We start from the raw sequence: 22,442 nt of genomic DNA, 5'->3' as shown, positions 1-22,442 counted from the left end.
AATGGCCTCCCTCTGCCCATCCGTCAAGCTAGCTCTCTTCCTTCCTTCAAGGCCCTACTGAGAGCTCACCTCCTCCAGGAGGCCTTCCCAGACTGAGCCCCTACCCTCCTCTCCCCCTCGTCCCCCTCTCCATTCCGCCCATCTTACCTCCTTCCCTTCCCCACAGCACCTGTATATATGTATATATGGTTGTACATATTTATTACTCTATTTATTTATTTATTTATTTATTTTACTTGTACATTTCTATCCTATTTATTTTATTTTGTTGGTATGTTTGGTTTTGTTCTCTGTCTCCCCCTTTTAGACTGTGAGCCCACTGTTGGGTAGGGACTGTCTCTATGTGTTGCCAATTTGTACTTCCCAAGCGCTTAGTACAATGCTGTGCACATAGTAAGTGCTCAATAAATACGATTGATTGATTGATTGATATTCATTACTCTTTATTTTACTTGTACATATCTATTCTATTTATTTTATTTTGTTAGTATGTTTGGTTTTGTTCTCTTTCTCCCCCTTTTAGACTGTGAGCCCACTGTTGGGCAGGGACTGTCTCTATATGTTGCCAATTTGTACTTCCCAAGCGCTTAGTACAGTGCTCTGCACACAGTAAGAGCTCAATAAATACAATTGTTGACAGAGACTGTGTCCAATCTGATTTGTTCGTATCCTCCCTAGTGTCTAGTACAGTGCCTGGCACATATAAGTGCTTATCAAATACCATTATTATTATTATTAGAACCCAAGTCCTCTACTTCCCGACTTCCACTAGGCCATGCTGCTTCCCACTAGTGCCCCGTCATATATGGTATATACCAACTGGAAGGCAACACTGCCAAAATTTTCTGCTTGATTATTCGTTTGCTCATTCATTTCCAAGCTCCTGGTCTTGCAGTTTCATTACCACAGCCTGGCACCAGCGCTGCCCGTCATGCCAGTGTGTATGTATCTGGCGCTCCTTTGACTCACTACCTCTGAGTCACGGGCCATTCCTCCTTGGGCCCTGTCCATTTTCTACCAAGCTGCCCTGCCGAGCAGGTTTCTTGTCAATCCCCTTAGTGTCTTTTGGAATAGGCTGCCAGAAACTGGAAGGGAGGAGTTATTCAGATAACTCTTGAGTGAGAAATTCAAAATTTAAAGTAATCCAGCAGTGTCACCGAAAACACATAATTCAGGTTTTTTTTTTAAATGGTATTTGTGTTTACTCTATGTCAGGCAGTGTACTAAGTATCGATCAAGGTGATACGTGCTTTAAACTAGTTGGGAAGAGCAAACAGTGATTCAGTCATATTAGTAACACCCACTTGATGTGTAGCATCTGACCTTGGCTTCACTGACACTGTCCTCTCCTGGTTCTCCTCCTATCCCTCCGGGCGCTCACTCTCGGTCTTTTTCACAGGCTCCTCCTCTGCCTCCCACCTTCTAACTGTGCCAGTCGATTGTGTGGGCAGAGCACTGCTAAGCACTTGGGAGAATACAATATAACAATATAACAGACAAATTCCCCACCCACAATGAGCTTACAGTCCTTCAAAGTTCAGTGCTGGGTCCCCTTCTATTCTCTATCTACACCCTTTCCCTTGGAGAACTCATTCACTCCCATGGCTTCAACTACCAACTCTCTGTGGATGATACCCAAATTTACATCTCCAGCCCACATCTCTCCCCTCTCTACAGTCTCGTAGTTCCTTTTTCCTTCAAGACATGTCTACTTGGAAGTCCGGCCATCGACTTTAATTTAACATGCCCAAAAACATGGACATGGATTTAACCTGTCGCTAAAATCTGCCCTTTCTTCTCCATCCAAACTGCTACCATGTTAATCCAAGCATTTCTCCAATCCCACCTTGATTACTCTACCAGCCTCCTCCCTGGCCTCCCTGCCTCCCATCTTTCTCCACTCCAGTCCACACTTCTGCTGCCCTGATCATTTTTCTAAAAACATGTCCTGTCCATGTCTTCCCACTCCTCATGAACCTCCAGTTGCTCATCCACCTCCACATCAAATCGAAACCATTTTCCAATGACATAAAAGCACTTAGTACAGTGCCCTACATACAGTAAGCACTCAGTAAATGTGATTGAATGAACTTAATCATCTTGCCCCTCCTAAGCTCACTGATTTCCCAGTATGTTCACTTTGCTGCTCCTTTTAACTCCAACATACTCACTGTACCTCATTCTCGTCTATTTCACCACCGATCCCTCGCCCACATCCTGCCTCTGGCCTGGAATACCTTCCCTCTTCATATCTGCCAGACGATCACTCTCCTCACATTCACAGCCTTATCAAAGGTACATCTCCTACAAGAAGCCTTCCCGGGCAAAGTCCTCATTGCCCCTGAGACCTCTCCCTTGTGTAATAATGATAATAGTGATAATAATAATAACTATGGTATTTGTTAAGTGCTTACTATGTGCCAGGCACTGTACTAAGTGCTGGGGAAGATACAAAGTAATAAGGTCAGACTCGGTCACTGTCGTAATTGGAGCTCACGGTATTAGTCCCCATTTTAAAGATTAGGTAACTGAGGCACAGAAAAGTGAAATGACTTGCCCAGAGTCACACAGTAGATGAATGGCGAAGCTGGGATTAGAACCCAGGTCCTTCTTACACCTGGTCCCGTGATCTAGCCACTAGGCTATGCTACACTTTTATCTAGTCTCCCCCTTCTAGACTGTGTCTCCCCCTTCTAGACTGTGAGCTCGTTGTTGGGTAGGGACTGTCTCTATATGTTGCCAACTTGTGCTTCCCAAGCACTTAGTACAGTTCTCTGCACACAGTAAGCGCTCAATAAATATGACTGACAGACTGAATGAATGAATCTATACCCTTGATTTACACCTCAGCCCCATAGCTCTTATGTACATATCCATCTTTTAATGTCTGTCTCCCTCTCTTGACTGTAAGCTCATTGTGGGCAGGGAATGTACCTACCGATTCTGTTATATTGCATTAGTAGCAGTAGTCAGTCAGATATTTGTATTTGTTGAGCACTTACTGTGTGCAAAGCACTATGCTAACTGCCAGAGAGAGTACAGTATAGCACTAAACAGACACATTCCCTGCTCACAAAGAGCTTACAGTCTATAGGGGGAGGCAGATATTCATTTATTCAATCCGATTGATTGATTGATTGACTTATTCAATCATATTTATTGAGCACTTACCAGGTGCAGAGCACTGTATTAAGTGCTTGGGAAGTACAAGTCGGCAACATATAGAGACAGCCCCTACCCAACAACAGGCTCACAGTCTAGAAGGGGGAGACAGACAACAAAACAAAACATGTAGACAGGTGTCAAAGTCATCAGAACAAATAGAATTAAAGCTATATGCGCATCATTAACAAAATAAATGGAATAGTAAATATGTGCAAGTAAAATAAAGAGAGTAATAAATCTGTACAAATATATAAACAAGTGCTGTGGGGAGGGGAAGGAGGTAGGGCGGGGGCCTGGGGAGGAGGAGAGGAAAAAGGTGGCTCAGTCTGGGAAGACCTCTTGGAGGAGGTGAGCTCTCAGTAGGGCTTTGAAGGGAGGAAGAGAGCTAGCTTGGCGGATGTGTGGAAGGAGGGCATTCCAGGCAGAGGTAGGATGTGGGCCGGGGGTCGACGTTGGGACAGGAGAGAACGAGGCCCAGTGAGGAGGTTAGCGGCAGCAGAGGAGTGGAGGGTGCGGGCTGGGCTGGAGAGGAGAGAAGGGAGGTGAGGTAGGAGGAGGAGAGGGAATGGACAGCCTTGAAGATGAGAATGAGGAGTTTTTGCTTGTTGCATAGGTTGACTGGTAGCCACCGGAGATTTTTGAGGAGGGGAGTAACATGCCCAGAGTTTTTCTGCACAAAGATGATCCGGGCAGCAGAGTTAAGTATAGACTGAAGTGGAGATATGAAGTGAAGATATGTACCTGAGGGCTGTGGGGCTGGGAGAGGGGATGAATAAAGGGAGCAAGTCAGGGCGAAGCAGAAGGGAGTGGGAGAAGAGGAAAGGAGAGCTTAGTCAGGGAAGGCCTCTTGGAGATGGGCCTTCAATAAGGCTTTGAAAATGGGGGAGAGTCATTGCCATTTGGATATGAAGAGGGAGGGCATTCCAGGTCAGAGGCAGGATGTGGGCGAGAGGTTGGCGGTGAGATAGGCAAGATCAAGGTACAGTGAGAAGGTTAGCATTAGAGGAGCGAAGTGTGCAGGTTGTGTTGTAGTAATAATAATAATAATAATAATTTTGGTATTTGTTAAGCACTTACTATGTGCAAAGCACTGTTCTAAGTGCTGGGGAGGATACAAGGTGATCAGGTTGTCCAAAGTGGGGCTCACAGTCTTAATCCCCATTTTACAGATGAGGTAACTGAGACACAGAGAAGTTAAGTGACTTGCCCAAGGTCACACAGCTGACAAGCAGTGGAGCCGTGATTTGAATCCATGATCTCTGACTTCCGAGCCTGTGCTCTTTCCATTGAGCCATGCTGCTTCTAGTAGGAGAGTAGCGAGGTGAGGTAAGATTGGACGTGTATATATGTATATATGTTTGTACATATTTATTACTCTATTTATTTATTTTACTTGTACATATTTATTCTATTTATTTTATTCTGTTAATATGTTTTGTTTTGTTCTCTGTCTCCCCCTTCTAGACTGTGAGCCCACTGTTGGGTAGGGACCGTCTCTATATGTTGCCAACTTGTACGCGCTCTGCACACAGTAAGCGCTCAATAAATACGGTTGAATGAATGAATGAATTGGACAACTTGGTTCATCCACGAGGATGACAATTCATAAATCCCTAAAATGTTCAAGGAACACCCTCATTGAAAACCTTCTATTTTGGAAACGTTTGAAACACCTGCAAATCCCTGGGCATGAATCCACCAAACTTTTGTGAGACTCAGGAAGGTACATTAACACCGAGAAACTGAGATAAGGTCATTTGGCTTCTAAAACACAGGTCATTTTCATTTGTCATTTTGATGCTTTTGAACGCAAACTTCAGGAGCTCTAGGAATGTGCTTTCATGTGAAATCCAGGCCACTTACATTCTGTGTGCCCAGAGCTATGGCAGTTATTCATATTTTTCCATGGGATTCATTAAGCGCTTACTATGTGTCAAGCACGGTTCTAAGTGCTGAGGTAAGTATAATTAAATTAGTTTGTACACAGTCCCTGAACTGCATGGGGCTCACAGTCTAAGTAGGAGAGGGAACAGGTTTTGAATCCCCCTTTTACAGTAGAGGGAACTGAGGCACAGAGAAGTTAAGTGACTTGCCCAAGGTCACACAGCAAGCAATTGGCAGAGCCGGGGTGAGAACCCAGGTCCTCTTACTCCCACGCCGGTGCTCGTCCTACTAGGGCACACTGCTTCTCTGACTCATTCCTTTAGTGAAAAAGGATTGTGGTCTAAGTGGAAAGAGCACGGATCTGAATTCATTCATTCATTCATTCAATTGTATTTACTGAGTGCTTACTGTGTGCAGAGCACTGTACTAAGCACTTGGGAAGTACAAGTTGGCAACATATAGAGACGGTCCCTACCCAACAGTGGGCTCACAGTCTAAAAGGAGGAGACAGAGAACAAAACAAAACATATTAACAAAATAAAATAAATAGAATAAATATGTACAAATAAAATAAATAGAGTAATAAATACGTACAAACATATATACATATATACAGGTGCTGTGGGGAGGGGAAGGAGGTAAGATCTCCTGAATATCAAGAGATCTGTAGAGTGGCTCAGTGGAAAGAGCCCTGGCTTGGGAGTCAGAGGTCATGGGTTCTAATCCTGACTCTGCCTCATGTCTGCTGTGTGACCTTGGGCAAGTCACTTAACTTCCCTGCGCCTCAGTTCCCCCATCTGTAAAATGGGGATTAAGACTGTGAGCCCCACTTAGGACAACCTGATCACCTTGTATCCCCCCAGCGCTCAGAACAGTGCTTCGCACAGAGTAAGCGCTTAACAAATACCATTATTATTATTATTACTATATCATAAGACCTGGGGCAGGAAATGTGACTACCAACTCTATTGTATTGTACTCTCCCAAGCACTTAGTACAGTGCTCTGCAAACAGTAAGTGCTCAGTAAATGCCATTGACTAATTGGACGCAGCTCCATGAGTTGCGTTTGACCAGCAAGAAAAAAAATGAATGTTCATGACCTCAACATTTCTTTTCAGTACATCAAGGCCTTTTACAATGACTCTTGGGAAAGAAGATTTGGCCACTCAGTCCATCCTGAGACGCTAACTCTTCTGTGGTCGGTGACGGTGTCTATTTTTGCCATTGGTGGAGTTGTGGGGACTTTTATAGTGACTCTGATTGGAAAGCTTCTTGGAAGGTAAGAAGAAGAATATGTCGGCTTATCTCTGTGTATGTCTAAATGGATGGGGTCAGCTCCTTCTCCCTTCCTCCTCCTCATCAGGTCATTCTCCCCTTCCCCTATCTCTTCCCTCCATACTCTTTCTCACCTGCCTTTCTCTCTCTTTCTCTCTCCATTCTCTCTCTCTCCAGTTCCCTCTCCCCTTCTCTCTTTCCAGCTCTCTCTCTCTCTCTCCTCTCTCTCCCCCTCCCCCTCTGCCTGTATATAGAATACCAAATATCTACATGTAAATATATTACTGAGTATCAAATAAGACAAGTATGCTACAAAGAGTCTAAGGCTGCACTCCAAGATAATCATTCTTTGTTTTCATTCCTCAAAACGAAACAAAAGCAGTTCAGCCAGTGTTACGCACTCCTTAAGCACAAGGGGAATGGCCTCTGAGAAAATCCAAGGCCAGTGGTATATGCCAAGAAGCAATTGCTTGAAATTAAGTGATCATTTCCCACCCTTAAGGAGTCTGGAAGTTCATGAAGCAAGAAGAATTATCTTCTGTCTTTTTGTGGTTTTTTTAAAAATGGTTTGTGTTAAGCACTTACCATGTACCAGGCACTGTAGTAAATTTTGGGATAGTTACAGGCTAATTAATTTGGACACAGTCCATGTCCCATATGGGGCTCACGGTTTTAATCCTCAGTTTACAGATGAGGTAACTGAGGCCCAAAGAAATGAAGTGACTTGCCCAAGGTCACACAGCAGGCAAGAGGCAGAGCTGGAATTTGAACCCATGTACATGTCCACTAGTCCATGCTGTTTCTCTAGGTTCTATCATTTTAACTTTAGGGCTTTGGGTTTCTGAAAAATTGACCAATGACCCCAGACATTTTCCTTTATATCGTACTCCCAAGCGCTTAGCACACAGTAAGTGTTCAATAAATCCGATTGAGTGATTTCCAGCTTCTGGCTTTTTCCAGGATGCTGGAAATCAACCCGACTCTGGGTTGGTGGAATGAGAGGGGTGGACATTGGAGGCAACCATGAATCGGAAACAAATTCCAGGTTAGGAGTCGGGAATTTGGTTTTATTTCTAGATGTCAAAGCTTCTATTTCCCCAGTGTTGCCGGTGGGGTAGAATCTGTCTCAGGGTAGTGTGGCTCAGTGGAAAGAGCGCGGGCTTTGGAGTCAGAGGTAATGGGTTCAAATCCTGGCTCCGCCACTTGTCAGCTCTGTGACTTTGGGCAAGTCACTTAACTTCTCTGGGCCTCAGTTCCCTCATCTGTAAAATGGGGATTAAGACTGTGAGCCCCCCGTGGGACAACCGGATCACTTTGTAACCTCCCCAGCACTATTATTAATAATGATGAAACTGTCCTTCTTCTAGCCCAGCTGAAGGAAAAATCTTGGGGTTTTTGAGAATCCATCAGTAATAATAATAATAATAATAATAATAATAATAATAATAATAATAATAATAATGGAATTTATAAAGCACTTACTACATGCAAAGCACTGTTCAAATCAATCAATCAATCAATCAATCGTATTTATTGAGCGCTTACTATGTGCAGAGCACTGTACTAAGCACTTGGGAAGTACAAATTGGCATCACATAGAGACAGTCCCTACCCAACAGTGGGCTCACAGTCTAAAAGGGGGAGACAGAGAACAGAACCAAACATACCAACAAAATAAAATAAGTAGGATAGAAATGTACAAGTAAAATAAATAAATAAATAAATAAATAGAGTAATAAATATGTACAACCATATATACATATATACAGGTGCTGTGGGGAAGGGAAGGAGGTAAGACGGGGGGATGGAGAGGGGGACGAGGGGGAGAGGAAAGAAGGGGCTCAGTCTGGGAAGGCCTCCTGGAGGAGGTGAGCTCTCAACAGGGCCTTGAAGGGAGGAAGAGAGCTAGCTTGGCGGATGGGCAGAGGGAGGGCATTCCAGGCCCGGGGGATGACGTGGGCCGGGGGTCGATGGCGGGACAGGCGAGAACGAGGTACAGTGAGGAGATTAGCGGTGGAGGAGCGGAGGGTGCGGGCTGGGCAGTAGAAGGAGAGAAGGGAGGTGAGGTAGGAGGGGGCGAGGTGATGGAGAGCCTTGAAGCCCAGGGTGAGGAGTTTCTGCCTGATGCGCAGATTGATCGGTAGCCATTGGAGGTTTTTGAGGAGGGGAGTAATATGTCCAGAGCGTTTCTGGACAAAGATAATCCGGGCAGCAGCATGAAGTATGGATTGAAGTGGAGAGAGACACGAGGATGGGAGATCAGAGAGAAGGCTAGTGCAGTAGTCCAGACGGGATAGGATGAGAGCTTGAATGAGCAGGGTAGCGGTTTGGATGGAGAGGAAAGGGCGGATCTTGGCAATGTTGCGGATCTGAGACCGGCAGGTTTTGGTGATGGCTTGGATGTGAGGGGTGAATGAGAGAGCAGAGTCGAGGATGACACCAAGGTTGCGGGCTTGTGAGACGGGAAGGATGGTAGTGCCGTCAACAGAGATGGGAAAGTCAGGGAGAGGACAAGGTTTGGGAGGGAAGACAAGGAGCTCAGTCTTCGACATGTTGAGCTTTAGGTGGCGGGCGGACATCCAGATGGAGATGTCCTGTAGGCAGGAGGAGATGCGAGCCTGGAGGGAGGGCGAGAGAGCAGGGGCAGAGATGTAGATCTGGGTGTCATCAGCGTAGAGATGATAGTTGAAGCCGTGGGAGCGAATGAGGTCACCAAGGGAGTGAGTGTAGATTGAGAACAGAAGGGGACCAAGCACTGAACCTTGGGGAACCCCCACAGTAAGAGGATGGGAGGGGGAGGAGGAGCCTGCAAAAGAGACTGAGAAAGAACGACCGGAGAGATAAGAGGAGAACCAGGAGAGGACGGAGTCTGTGAAGCCAAGGTCAGATAACGTGTTGAGGAGAAGGGGGTGGTCCACAGTGTCAAAGGCAGCTGAGAGGTCGAGGAGGATTAGGACAGAGTATGAGCCGTTGGATTTGGCAAGCAGGAGGTCATTGGTGACCTTTGAGAGCGCAGTTTCTGTGGAATGAAGGGGACGGAAGCCAGACTGGAGGGGGTCGAGGAGAGAGTTGGTGTTGAGGAATTCTAGGCAGCGCGTGTAGACAACTCGTTCAAGGAGTTTGGAAAGGAATGGTAGGAGGGATATGGGACGATAACTAGAAGGTGAGGTGGGGTCAAAAGAGGGTTTTTTTAGGATGGGAGAGACATGGGCATGTTTGAAGGCAGAGGGGAAGGAACCAGTGGAGAGTGAGCGGTTGAAGATGGAAGTTAAGGAGGGGAGAAGGGATGGAGCGAGAGATTTCATAAGATGCAGTTCAAAGCACTGGGGAGGTTACAAGGTGATCAGGTTACCCCATGGGGGGCTCACAGTCTTAATCCCCATTTTACAGATGAGGTAACTGAGGTCCAGAGAAGTTTAGTGACTTGCCCAAATTCACACAGCTGACAAGTGGCAGAGCCGGGATTTGAACCCATGACCTCTGACTCCAAAGCCCGTGCTCTTTCCATTGAGCCACGCTGCTTCTCTAAGACTGTACCTCTCTAGACTGTAGACTGTAACTTACAGTCCTTAGACTGTGAGATCGTTGTGGACAGGGAATGTGTCTGTTGTACTATCCCAAGTGCTTCGTAAAGTGCTTGGCACAAAGTAAGCGCTCAATAAATACAGTTGAATGAATGAACGAATTTCCCTACAATTTTCTCCAGCCTGAGCCACTGATATTTGATGAGGAGACACCCCTGTATAGCTTGCATTCTGGGGCCAGATTTGGCACAACATTGACTAGCAAGAAATGTCAGTGCTGCAACTCTGAAACTTAGTCACCTCCACTGCTGCTGAGCAGAGAAGCAGCGTGGCTTAGTGAATAGAGTGAGTCACTGTGAGTCAGAAGGATCTGGGTTCTAATCGCCACTCCCCCCCCCCCCCCCATGTCTGCTGTGTGACCTTGGACAAGTCACTTCACTTCTCTGGGTCGCAGTTACCTCATCTGTAAAATGGGGATTAAGACTGTGAGCCCCACGTGAGACAGGGACCGTGTCCAACCTGATTTGCTTGCATCGGCCCCAGCGCTTAGAACAGGGCTTGCTACATGGTAAGCGCTGAACAAGTACCGTTATTATTAATTATCATTATTATTATTGACTCAGAAAATGATACTCAGGGTGGGGAAGAGTGAATGTGCCTCTGTAGACATCTGATTTGCGATAGATCAGATTATTGAGCACTGTGTACAGAGCACTGTGCTACAGAGTTGGTAGACGTGTTCTCTAATAATAATAATAACGGCATTTGTTAAGCACTTACTTCACTGTTCTAAGCGCTAGGGGAGGATACAAGGTGATCAGGTTGTCCCACGGGGGGCTCACAGTCTTCATTCCCATTTTACAGATGAGGTCAGTGAGGCTCAGAGAAGTTAAGTGACTTGCCCAAGGTCACACAGCAGACATGTGGCAGAGCCAGGATTAGAACCCATGACCTCTGACTCCAAAGCCAGTGCTGTTTCCACTGAGTCACACTGCTTCTCTACCCTCGACAAGCCTACAGTCTAGAGGAGGGAGAGACCTAAGGGAAATTATGTTTGAGTAAAGATTTATGAAAGTGAGCCTGCAGTTATAGTTAAAACGGTATCTTTTGAGCACCCACTGGGCACCATGCACTGTACTAAGCGCTTTAGGAAAGTATGACAGTAGCACAAGTTGCCTTCCCTGCTCCCAAGGAGCTTGCACTCTAGCAGAGGACAAAGACCTAGAAATATTTATTACTACTATCACCACTACTACTACTACTACTACTACTACTACTACTACTACTACTGGCATTTATTAAGCACTTACTATGTGCAAGGTACTGTTCTAAGCACTGGGGAAGTTACAAGGTGATCTGGTTGTCCCACGGGGGGCTCACGGTCTTAATCCCCATTTTACAGCTGAGGTAACTGAGGCCCAGAGAAGTGAAGTGACTTGCCGAAAGTCACACAGCTGACAATTGGTGAAGCGGGATTTGAACCCATGACCACTGACTCCAAAGCCCGTGCTCTTTCCGCTGAGCCACGTTAACTGCTTGCTATGTGCCAAGCACTGTACTAAGTGCTGGGGTAGATACATGCTAAGTGGGTTAGACACTGTCTCTGTCCCACATGGGGTTCACAGTTTAAGAAGAACAGGTGTTGAATGCCCATTTTACAGGTGAGGAAACTGAGGCTCAGAGAAGCTAAGTGACTTGCCCAAGTTTGGCAAGCGGCCGGACTGGAGAACCCCGGTCCTTTGACTTCCGGGCTCGTGCTTTCCCTTAGGCCACACTGCCTAGAGGAAATAGAAATATTTGACTATACATTTGAGAATACATACATGCTCAAGTGCAGGGAAAGGGTTGAAGGGAATGTTCAGGGGCTGCTGGACTGATATGCTTCCAGAGATGGGGATTCACTGGAAAAATCCTGTATTTAAAATCTCTATATTCATTCATTCAATCAATCATATTTATTGAGCGCTTACTCTTGGAAAGTACAATTCGGCAACAAATAGAGACAATCCCTACCCAACAACGGGCTCCCAGTCTATATTCGAATGAGATAAGATGCACTATAATAATCATAATTATGGTATTTAATAATAATAATAATAATGGCATTGATTAAGCACTATGTGCAAAGCACTGTTCTAAGCGCTGGGGAGGTTACAAGGTGATCAAATTGTCCCACGTGGGGCTCACAGTCTTAATCCCCATTTTACAGATGAGGTAACTGAGGCCCAGAGAAGTGAAGTGACTTGCCCAAAGTCACACAGCTGACAATTGGCGGAGCCGGGATTCGAACCCATGACCTTTGACTCCAAAGCCCGTGCTCTTTCCAATGAGCCAGGCTGTTTCTTATTTGTTAAGTGCTTAACATGTGCCAGGCACTGTACTGAGCACTGGGGTGGACACAAGCAATTTGAGTTGGACACAGTCCCTGTCCCACTTGGAGCTCACAGTCTCAATCCTCATTTTTCAGATGAGGTAACTGAGATCCAGAGAAGTGAAGAGACTTGCCTGAGGTCACACAGCAGACAAGTGATGGAGCCGGGAGTGGAACCCCTGACCTATTACTATTACTCTATTTATTTATTTATTTTACTTGTACTTATCTATTCTATTTATTTTATTTTGTTAATATGTTTGGTTTTGTTCTCTGTCTCCCCCTTCTAGACTGTGAGCCCACTGTTGGGTAGGGACTGTCTCTATATGTTACCAACTTGTACTTCCCAAGCGCTTAGTACAGTGCTCTGCACACAGTAAGCACTCAATAAATACGATTGAATGAATGAATGAATGAATTTCACTTCTCTGTGCCTCAGTTACCTCACCACACTGAGGAAAAAGATGGTGAGCCCCACTTAATAATGATGGCATTTATTAAGTGCTTACTATGTGCAAAGCACTGTTCTAAGTGCTGGGAGGATACAAGGTGATCAGGTTGTCCCACGGGGGACTCACAGTCTTCATCCCCATTTTGCAGATGAGGTAACCGAGGCCCAGAGAAGTTAAGTGACTTGCCCAGAGTCATACAGCTGACAAGTGGCGGAGCCGGGATTTGAACCCATGACCTCTGACTCCAAAGCCTGTGGTCTTTCCACTGAGTCACGCGGGATCGGCTGGTGTCTACCCCAGTGCTTAATTCAGTGTCTGACACATAGTAATTGCTTAATAAATACCATTTAAAATTTTAAAAAAGACTGTGAGAAGTTTTTGTTTGGCGAGGAGGCCCAGGAAGCCAGTGGAGGGTTTTGAGGAGGAGAGAACTATGGGCCCAGTGATGCTTCGGGAAGGTGATCTGTTCAGAAATGGGAAGCGGAAATCGGAATGAGGAGAGGATTAGTTAGGAGGCTAGTGCAATAGTCCAACTACGATCAGACCTGAGTTTTTCTTAAGGGGATGCAGTTTGGTGGAGAAGAAAGGGCAGGACTGGGAAACACTGTAGGAAAAACCTGCAGGATTGGACAGTCGACTGAATGTGAGTGTCGAGCTTGGACAGAGTCGAAGACAGATGAGTTTGGGGGCTTTTGGGATGGGGAGGAGGATTGTGTTGATAACGGACATGGAGAAGTTAGGGAAAGGAATGGTTTGCGGGGAAATATGAGGAATTCTGTTTTGTTAGGATCCCGAAAATCATAGTGTAAATACTTAGACTGTGAGTCCTCTGTGGGCAGGGATTGTCTGTATTTGTTACTGAATTGTACTTCCCAAGCTCTTAGCGCAGTGCTCTGCACACAGCAAGTGCTCAATAAATACAATTGAATGAATGTTCGTTAAGCACTTAATATGTGTCAGACATAATACTAAGTGCTTGGGAAAATTCTCTCTGCCCCTGAGCCTTGGAGCCTTGTCTGGGACAAGGATTGTGTCTAGTCAGATCATCTTGTGAGCTCGTTGTGAGCAGGAATCAATCAATCAATCAATCAATCATATTTATTGAGTGCTTACTGTGTGCAGAGCACTGTACTAAGCGCTTGGGAAGTACAACTTGGCAACATATAGAGACAGTCCCTACCCAACAGTGGGCTCACAGTCTAAAAGGGGGAGACAGAGAACAAAACCAAAGATACTAACAAAATAAAATAAATAGAATAGATATGTACAAGTAAAATAAATAAATAGAGTAATAAATATGTACAAACATATATACATAAATGAATGTGTCTGTTGTTATACTGTGCTCTCCCAAGAGCTCAGTACAGTGCTTGGCACACAGTAAGTGCTCAATAAATATGATTAAATGAATGAATCTCGTATCTACCCCAGTCCTTAGTACAGTGATTAGCACATAGAGTTTATGAAATTCCACAGTCGGTTTTACTTAGCATTTTTTAATGGTGTTTCTTAAGCACTTACTATGTGTCAAACACTGTTCTTAGTGCTGAGATAGGTACAGGTTAATTAGTTTGGACACGGTCTCTGTTCCACATGGGGCTCATCATCTACGTTTGAGGGAGACAGGTGTTCCCATTTTACAGTTGAGGAAATTGAGGCATAGGGAAGTTAAGTGTCTTGCCCAAGGTCACAGAGCACGTAACTGTCAGAGCCGGGATGAGAAGCCAGATCCTTCTTACTCCTGGGGCTGGGCTCTATCCACTAGACCAGGCTCCTTCTCGTTGTTTTAATGCTGACTCTTTCTAGGTCATCTTGAACCTTGGGTTTGATCAGAGTATCAAATGATTTGCCATACTATAAAGAAATGCATGCTAAGAAAATGATTCTGTCAGCTTGTTAGCCAGACTTAGTTATAATTGTTTGCTTTCCTGGTAGGCCTTACTAAGTCCCGGTCCAAGTGAATTAGAAGATATTGATTTCTGATCATCGTAATGGATACTAGAACTGGAATTAATATGGGAGCGATTCATTCATTCATTCAGTCATATTTATTGAGCGCTTACTGTGTGCAGAGCACTGTACTAAGCGCTTAGGAAGTACAAGTTGGCAACGTATAGAGACGGTTCCTACCCAACAGTGGGCTCACAGTCTGGAAAGGGGAGACAGACAACAAAACACTGCTTTGCACATAGTAAGCTCTTAACAAATACCATCACTTAAGGGAGACAGTATATAGTTTGGAAAATTGCTCTTCCAGTTAACAGGCTTGAGTTGGCTAAAACCCAGTTCGACTGAGCCACAAATACAAGAAAGTTTTTCTCCCAATATAGAATGATGTAGTTCAAGTGTAGTCATTCAGTATAAAAAGTGCTTGTGTTGGAGAGATTGACTTTTGAACCGCTTGATAACTGCTTGATGAATAATATGTTTCGGTAGGCTCTCTCAACCATGAGGAGAAGCTTGAGGAAGTAAAGGAATGTTTTCAGATCATTAACAAGAGATCTTGTCTACCTTGCCACTGACCTTTCTCCCTCATCCTGTCTCTGGCTTGGAGCCCCCTCCCTGCGTGGCTCAGTGGGAAGAGCCCGGGTTTGGGAGTCAGAGGTCGTGGGTTCGAATCCCGCCTCCCCCACAAGTCTGTTTGGTGACTTTGGGCTAATCACTTCATTTCTCTGGGCCTCAGTTCCCTCATCTGTAAAATGGGGATGAAGGCTGTAAGCCCCGCGTGGGACAACCTGATCACCTTGTATCCCCCCAGCGCTTAGAACAGTGCTCTGCACATAGTAAGCGCTTAACAAATGCCATCATCATTATTATTATTCATATCTGACAGATGATCACTCTCCACACCTTCAGAGCTTTATTGAAGGCACATCTCCTCCAAGCAGGCCTTCCCAGACTAAGATCACATTCTTCATCAATCATCATCATCAATCATATTTGTTGAGTGCTTACTGTGTGCAGAGCACTGTACTAAGTGCTTGGGAAGTACAAGTTGGCAACATATAGAGACAGTCCCTACCCAACAGTGGGTTCACAGTCTTCTTCCTATTTATTTTATTTTGTTGGTATGTTTGGTTCTGTTCTGTCTCCCCCTTTTAGACTGTGAGCCCACTGTTGGGTAGGGACTGTCTCTATGTGTTGCCAATTTGTACTTCCCAAGCGCTTAGTACAGTGCTCTGCACATAGTAAGCGCTCAATAAATACGATTGATTGATTGATTGATTGATTCTTCCACTCCCTTCTGTGTCACCCTTATGCTGGGATTCAGAAGCAGTGTGGCTCAGTGAAAAGAGAATGGTCTTGGGAGACAGAGTAATGGTAATGATGGCTATAATACCATTATTATTATTATTATTATTTCCATCCTTTATTCACCCCTCTCTCAGCCCCACAGCACATATGCACATACCAATAATTTATTCATATTAATGTCTCTATCCCCCTCTAGACTGTAAGCTTGCTGTGAGCAGGGGGCATGTCATTCATTCATTCAATCGTCTTTCTTGAGCGCTTACTGTGTGCAGAGCACCATACTAATTGTTCGGAAAGTACAATGCAGCAATAAAGAGAGACAATCCCTGCCCATACCAGGCTTACAGTCTAGAAGCAGGGAAACAGACATCAAAAAAATTGAAGAGGCATCAATATCTACCAACTCAGTTATATTATACAGTTGCCAACTTGTACTTCCCAAGCGCTTAGTACAGTGCTCTGCATAGAATAAGCGCTCAATAAATACGATTGAATGAATGAAGTCACTTAACTTCTCTGAGCCTCAGTTCCCTCATCTGTAAAGTGGGGATTAAGACTGTGAGCCCCACATAGGACAACATGATCACCTTGTATCCCCCCCAGTGCTTAGAGCAGTGCTCTGCACATAGTAAGCACTTAACAAATGCTATCATTATTATTATGATGATGATGCAGCGTGATGTAGTAGATAGAGCATGGGACCCTGGGATTCAGAAGCTCATGGGTATCATAAGCAGCGTGGCTCAATGGAAAGAGCCCGAGCTTGGGAGTCAGAGGTCATGGGTTCAAATCCCGGCTCCGCCAATTGTCAGCTGTGTGACTTTGGGCAAGTCACTTAACTTCTCCGTGCCTCAGTTACCTCATCTGTAAAATGGGGATTAAGACTGTGAGCCCCCCTTGGGACAACCTGTTCACTTTGTAAACTCCCCAGCGCTTAGAGCAGTGCTTTGCACATAGTAAGTGCTTAATAAATGCCATCATTATTATTATTATTCTTATAAGCCATCTCACCCCATCAAGTATTTATTCTAGAAGTCTAACCCTGGTACTATTTCACCCTATCAGGCCCTCAGTGACAAGTCAAAGCACAGTGAAACCAAATCACCATGGTATGTAGCGGAAAGCTTTAGTCAATTCTCAGTCTAATTGAAGGGGTAAATGCATACGCAAATACACACACACTTATGTGTATATATATATATATATATATATATATATATACATATAAAATAATGTTGGTATTTGTTAAGTGCTTACTATGTGCCAAGCACTGTCCTAAGCGCTGGGGAGGTTACAAGGTGATCAGATTATCCCACACGGGGGACTCAAAGTCTTAATCCCCATTTTACAGATGAGGTAACTGAGGCTCAGAGAAGTTAAGTGACTTGCCCAAGTGGCGGAGCCGAGATTTGAACCCATGACCTCTGACTCCAAAGCCCATGCTTTTTCCACTGAGCCACGCTGCTTACTCCTGCTTATATATCTACCCTCTCCGACTGTTTTCCCCAAATTCATGCAGATGGTCCCATGTTGGAGGAGTTGGAGGAGTCTGACCGTACGCCATTTTAATTCCAAACTTTAGGGAAGGAATCGGGGATTTTATTTGTGAGAGCTCTTAGTACACTGCCCTGCCTACTGGAGGAGCTAAATAAACAATTCCAATAGAACAGAATCTGAAACTCCATCTGGCAATAACCAGAAAGACATGGGGGAACCAATAGCTTGAGGCATTTAAAAGAAAGATAAGGATTGGAATATATGACTATGAATGCTAGCAAGAATAAATGACACATCTCTCCTTTTATTCTCATTCAATCTTATTTACTGAGCACTTACTGTGTGCAGAGCACTGTACTAAGCGCTTAATAAATAAAATTTAATAAAACCAAGCACACCAATAGCCAGATATATTTACCTGTTTAGGATTCACACAGTGTTTTGCACACAGTAAGCACTCAATAAATACAATTGAATGAATTTCTGAACAGATCCCCTAACTGATCAGTTTAATTGGTATGCAAAGTATTTCAATTATTGGAATTTTAGATATGGAATGGAATTTCCCCTCCTTTGTATTTAAATAGAAATTGTGTATTTATGCAAGTAACCCCAGCATGTAGTACTGTGCCTGGCATGTAGAAAGTTCTTAAGAAATACCATAATTATTGTTAATTATCATTAATCTCTAACACTATCACTTGGGCTGCTATAACCCTCTAGTCACCCAACTTTGGAGAACTGAGATTTAGTTGTGAAAGGGACAGTGGATATATTCCTATATCCACTGTTGCCAACTTGTACTTCCCAAGCACTTAGTACAGTACTCTGCACACAGTAAGAGCTCAATAAATACGATTGAGTGAATGAATGAATGAATCAATTATTTCATAGACGTATTCTGGAATTCTAGCTGAATTCATCAGATTTTTGTTGGCAGAAACTTTTCTCTTTCTCATTTCCTTTTGAGTTTTGAGCAGTATCTTGGAATTCTTGAAGCTGCTCTGACCCTCCCCTCTGCGTCATCTTCTTGAAAGTGTAAACTCTTTCAGCCCTTTGATATTCACTCTGACCCCACAGCACTTTCGTGCATATCCTTATACCCTACTATTTTTAGTGGTAATTGTTAAGTACTTACTAGAACAGTGCTTTGCACATAGTAAGCACTTAATAAATGCCATTATTATTATTATTATTATTATGTGTCAAACACTGTCCTAAGAGCTGGGGTAGATACAAGTTAATTGGGTCGGACACAATCTCTGTCCCACATGGGGCTCGAAGTCTAAATAATATTCCTCCTCCGGGTGATTTATCTTACCCCCTGTCTCCCCTCTAGACTGTAAGCTCCTTGTGGACAGGGCCCGTTTCTGCCAACTCTATTGCTTTGTACTTTCCCAAGTGCTTTGTTCAGTGTTCCTCACACAGTAAGCACTCAATAAATACTACTGATTGATTGCTTGAATTCATTAAAAAATAAATATGGTCAGCAGCATGGCCTAGTGGAAAGAGCTCAGCTCTGGGATTCCGAGGACCTGAGTTCTAATTCCAGCTCCACCACTTGCCTACTGTGTGACTTTGTGCCTCAGTTTCTTCAACTGCCAAATGGGGATTCAATATCTGCTCTTCCTCTTACTTAGACTGTGAGCCCCTATACGGAGAGGGACTGTGCCTGACCTGATTAATTTTTATCTATTCCAGTACTTAGTGCTTGACACATACTTAGCATTTAACAAACGCCATAAAAACTAATAATTGTATTTATTAAGCGCTCAGTATGTGCCGAGCACCATACTAAGAGCTGAAGTGAGCCCGTTGTTGGGTAGGGACTGCCTCTATATGTTGCCAACTTGTACTTCCCAAGTGCTTAGTACAGTGCTCTGCACACAGGAAGCGCTCAATAAATACGATTGAATGAATGAATGAATGAAAAATAGGTACAAGATAATTACATGGGACACAGTCTAATTACCATTCACTCAGTTGTCCATACCTTGTGGTTTCACTACCACAAGGAATAAATGTCTTTTGTTTTCCCCACAGCACATGGGTATCAGCATAGAACACTGCCTTACTGTATGACCTTGAGCAAGTCACTTAACTTCCCAGTGCCTCAGCTTCCTCAACTAGAAGAAGCAGTTGTACACAAATAGGCAGCATCATTCAAGGTTTTCTTTTAACATAGGACATGTATAGGATGTAAGAGTACTAATAATGGCACTTATATCGTGCTTTCTCTATGCCATGCACTGGGGTAGACATAAGATAATCAGATTGGCCACCAATTCTTGCCCCCCATAGGGCTTGCAGTCTAAAAGTACTTCCTAAGCGCTTAGTACAGTGTTCTGCACACAGTAAGCATTCAATAAATACGATCGAATGAATGAATGAATAAAAGGGAAGGAGAAAAGGTATTTTCCCTCCTTTTTACAGATGTGGAAACTGAGGCCGAGAGAAGTGAAGTGACTTGCCCTGAGGCTAGAACCCAGGTCTTCTGATTCCCAGGCCCGGGCTTTATCTATCTGGCCACTCCACTCATTCATTCATTCAATCATATTTATTGAGCACTTACTGTGTGCAGAGCACTGTACTAATCACTTGGGAAGTACAAGTTGGCAACATATAGAGACGGTTCCTACCCAACAACAGGCTCACAGTCTAAGAAGAGAAGCAGCGTGGCTCAGTGGAAAGAGCCCAGGCTTTGGAGTCAGAGGTCATGGGTTCAAGTCCCCGCTCCGCCAACTGTCAGCTGTGTGACTTTGGGCAAGTCACTTAACTTCTCTGGGCCTCAGTTCCCTCATCTGTAAAATGGGGATGAAGACTGTGAGCCCCCGTGGGACAACCTGATCACCTTGTAACCCCCCAGCGCTTAGAACAGTGCTTTGCACATAGTAAGCACTTAATAAATGCTATCATTAAGAAGACTTCCCGGGGGGACTTCCCAAATGAAACGGGAAAGGCAAGCACCTCAGACTGACTGTGCTGTGATCCAGTTTATCCTTTTCTTTCAGGAAGCAACTGTTACTGGCCAATAATGCATTTGCGGTTTTAGCTGCACTATTGATGGCTTGCTCACCACTGGCAGGATCATTTGAAATGCTCATCCTGGGTCGCTTTATCATGGGAGTCGATGGAGGTAAGATGGTTGTACTCTTGTTCCATGCTTTGGGGCATCAGACCTGTTATTCTGGCACAGAGATACACAATAATAATAATAATAATAATAATAATAATAATAATAATAATAATAGCATTTATTAAGCACTTACTATGTGCAAAGCACAGTTCTAAGTGCTGGGGGGATACAAGGTGATCAGGTTGTCCCATGCTCTTCTAGACTGTGAGCCCACTGTTGGGTAGGGACTGTCTCTATATGTTGCCAACTTGTACTTCCTAAGCGCTTAGTACAGTGCTCTGCACACAGTAAGCGCTCAATAAATACGATTGATTGATTGATTGATTGGGCTCATAGTCTTAATCCCCATTTTACAGATGAGGGAACTGAGGCACAGAGAAGTGAAGTGACTTGCCCAAAGTCACACAGCTGACAATTGGCGGAGTTGGGATTTGAACCCATGAACTCTGACTCCAAAGCCCATGCTCTTTCCACCGAGCCACGCTGCTTCCATGAGTCGTTTTCTCTGGTGCCAAAAGGGGAAAACATTGAAATTGAGCTGAAGAGGTGTGAAGTGAAACTCTATTTAGGTTTAATGCATGGGCAGTGGTGGGATTGGTTAGAGCTCCCTGGAGACTAATTTATTTGGAGTAGATATTTTCTGAGCCATTAAGTGCTGTTTTACCTGCTTTTGGATGAGATTTAACCAGGAAGATATCCTTTAGAGCCGAGAAGGCTCAGAGGAGTTCTGTTTTCTGGGAAAGCCTTCTACGTATCATCAACTTTAATGATTAAAAAAAGGAAAAACTTCAAAGGTTTTTTTTTTTCCCCAGTAAAATTCTAAATACTTAACTGTTGTCCTCCCGTGCCTTCCCTTCGTAGAATCAGATGTGACTCACCCATTATTATCACTTTGTTTATAATAAATTGTACCTATAATTTATTTGTATTAATGCTTGTCTCCCCTCTAGACTGCAAGCTCGCTGTGGGCAGGGAATGTTTCTATTTATTGTTATTTTGAACTCTCCCAAGCGCTTAGTACAGTGCTCTGCAGACAGTTAGCACTCAATAAATATGAATGAATGTTCTCCTCCCACTAAGCACCTTTCACGGAGTCAGAGAACCAGTTAGTCTTACACAATGCCGCTAGATATTTTTTTATGTCCAATTTGATATAGAGATAGTTACAGGTAGCTGTAAACTAATCTCTTACGTGCCTTAAGTCCTATGAAATCAAAATAATACTTGTGATAGTTTCTGAGCCTTATGTGGGTCAGGGATTGGGCCTGATCTGTTATCTATTGTCTACCCCAGTACTTAGCACAGTGCTTGCCACAAAGTAGGACCTTAACCATTATTACTATTATCATTATTCATAATAATAAATAAATAAATTATTTATAATTATAGGCCAGGCACTGTGCTAAGTCCTGGGATAGATACAAGTACTGGGCACATAGTAATAACTTAACAGTTATTATTATGATTATTATTCATATATTATGGACCAAATGCTACTAAATCCTGGGGTTGGTACAAGTGCTTGGCACATAGTAAGGACTTAACGAATATTATATTATCATTATTCTTATCACTTTTTTTCATTATAGGCAGGGAATGTGTATGTTTATTGCTATATTGTACACCCCCAAGTGCTTAGTATAGTGCTCTACACACAGAAAACACTCAATCATAAAGATTGATCATCATCATCATCATCATCATCATTATTAATTTACTATGGCCCAACATTGTACTAATCCTGGGGTAGATTTTCATCCATTCATTCATTCATATTTATTAAGCACTTACTATGTGCAGAGCACTGTACTAAGCACTTGGAAAGTACAATCTGGCAACAGACAGAGACGGTCCCTACCCAACAATGGGCTCACAGTCTAGA

General features: G+C 43.8%; 1 protein-coding gene across 3 annotated transcripts in view; it reads left to right on the top strand.

The window, feature by feature from the left end:
• The window catches only part of SLC2A9 (solute carrier family 2 member 9), a 352,960-nt gene that overhangs the window by 141,513 nt on the left and 189,005 nt on the right, over positions 1-22,442 (top strand). For all 3 annotated transcript variants that reach the window (XM_038745103.1, XM_038745104.1, XM_038745102.1), the window contains 2 exons: positions 6,169-6,329; positions 20,436-20,560. In XM_038745103.1, the coding sequence (XP_038601031.1) occupies positions 6,169-6,329; positions 20,436-20,560 (286 nt within the window). The remainder of the gene's footprint in view (positions 1-6,168; positions 6,330-20,435; positions 20,561-22,442) is intronic.

The sequence above is a fragment of the Tachyglossus aculeatus genome, chromosome 4 (assembly GCF_015852505.1).
Source record: "Tachyglossus aculeatus isolate mTacAcu1 chromosome 4, mTacAcu1.pri, whole genome shotgun sequence".
Classification (NCBI taxonomy): Eukaryota; Metazoa; Chordata; class Mammalia; order Monotremata; family Tachyglossidae; genus Tachyglossus; species Tachyglossus aculeatus.
This window is presented reverse-complemented; position numbering and strand designations above follow the sequence as displayed.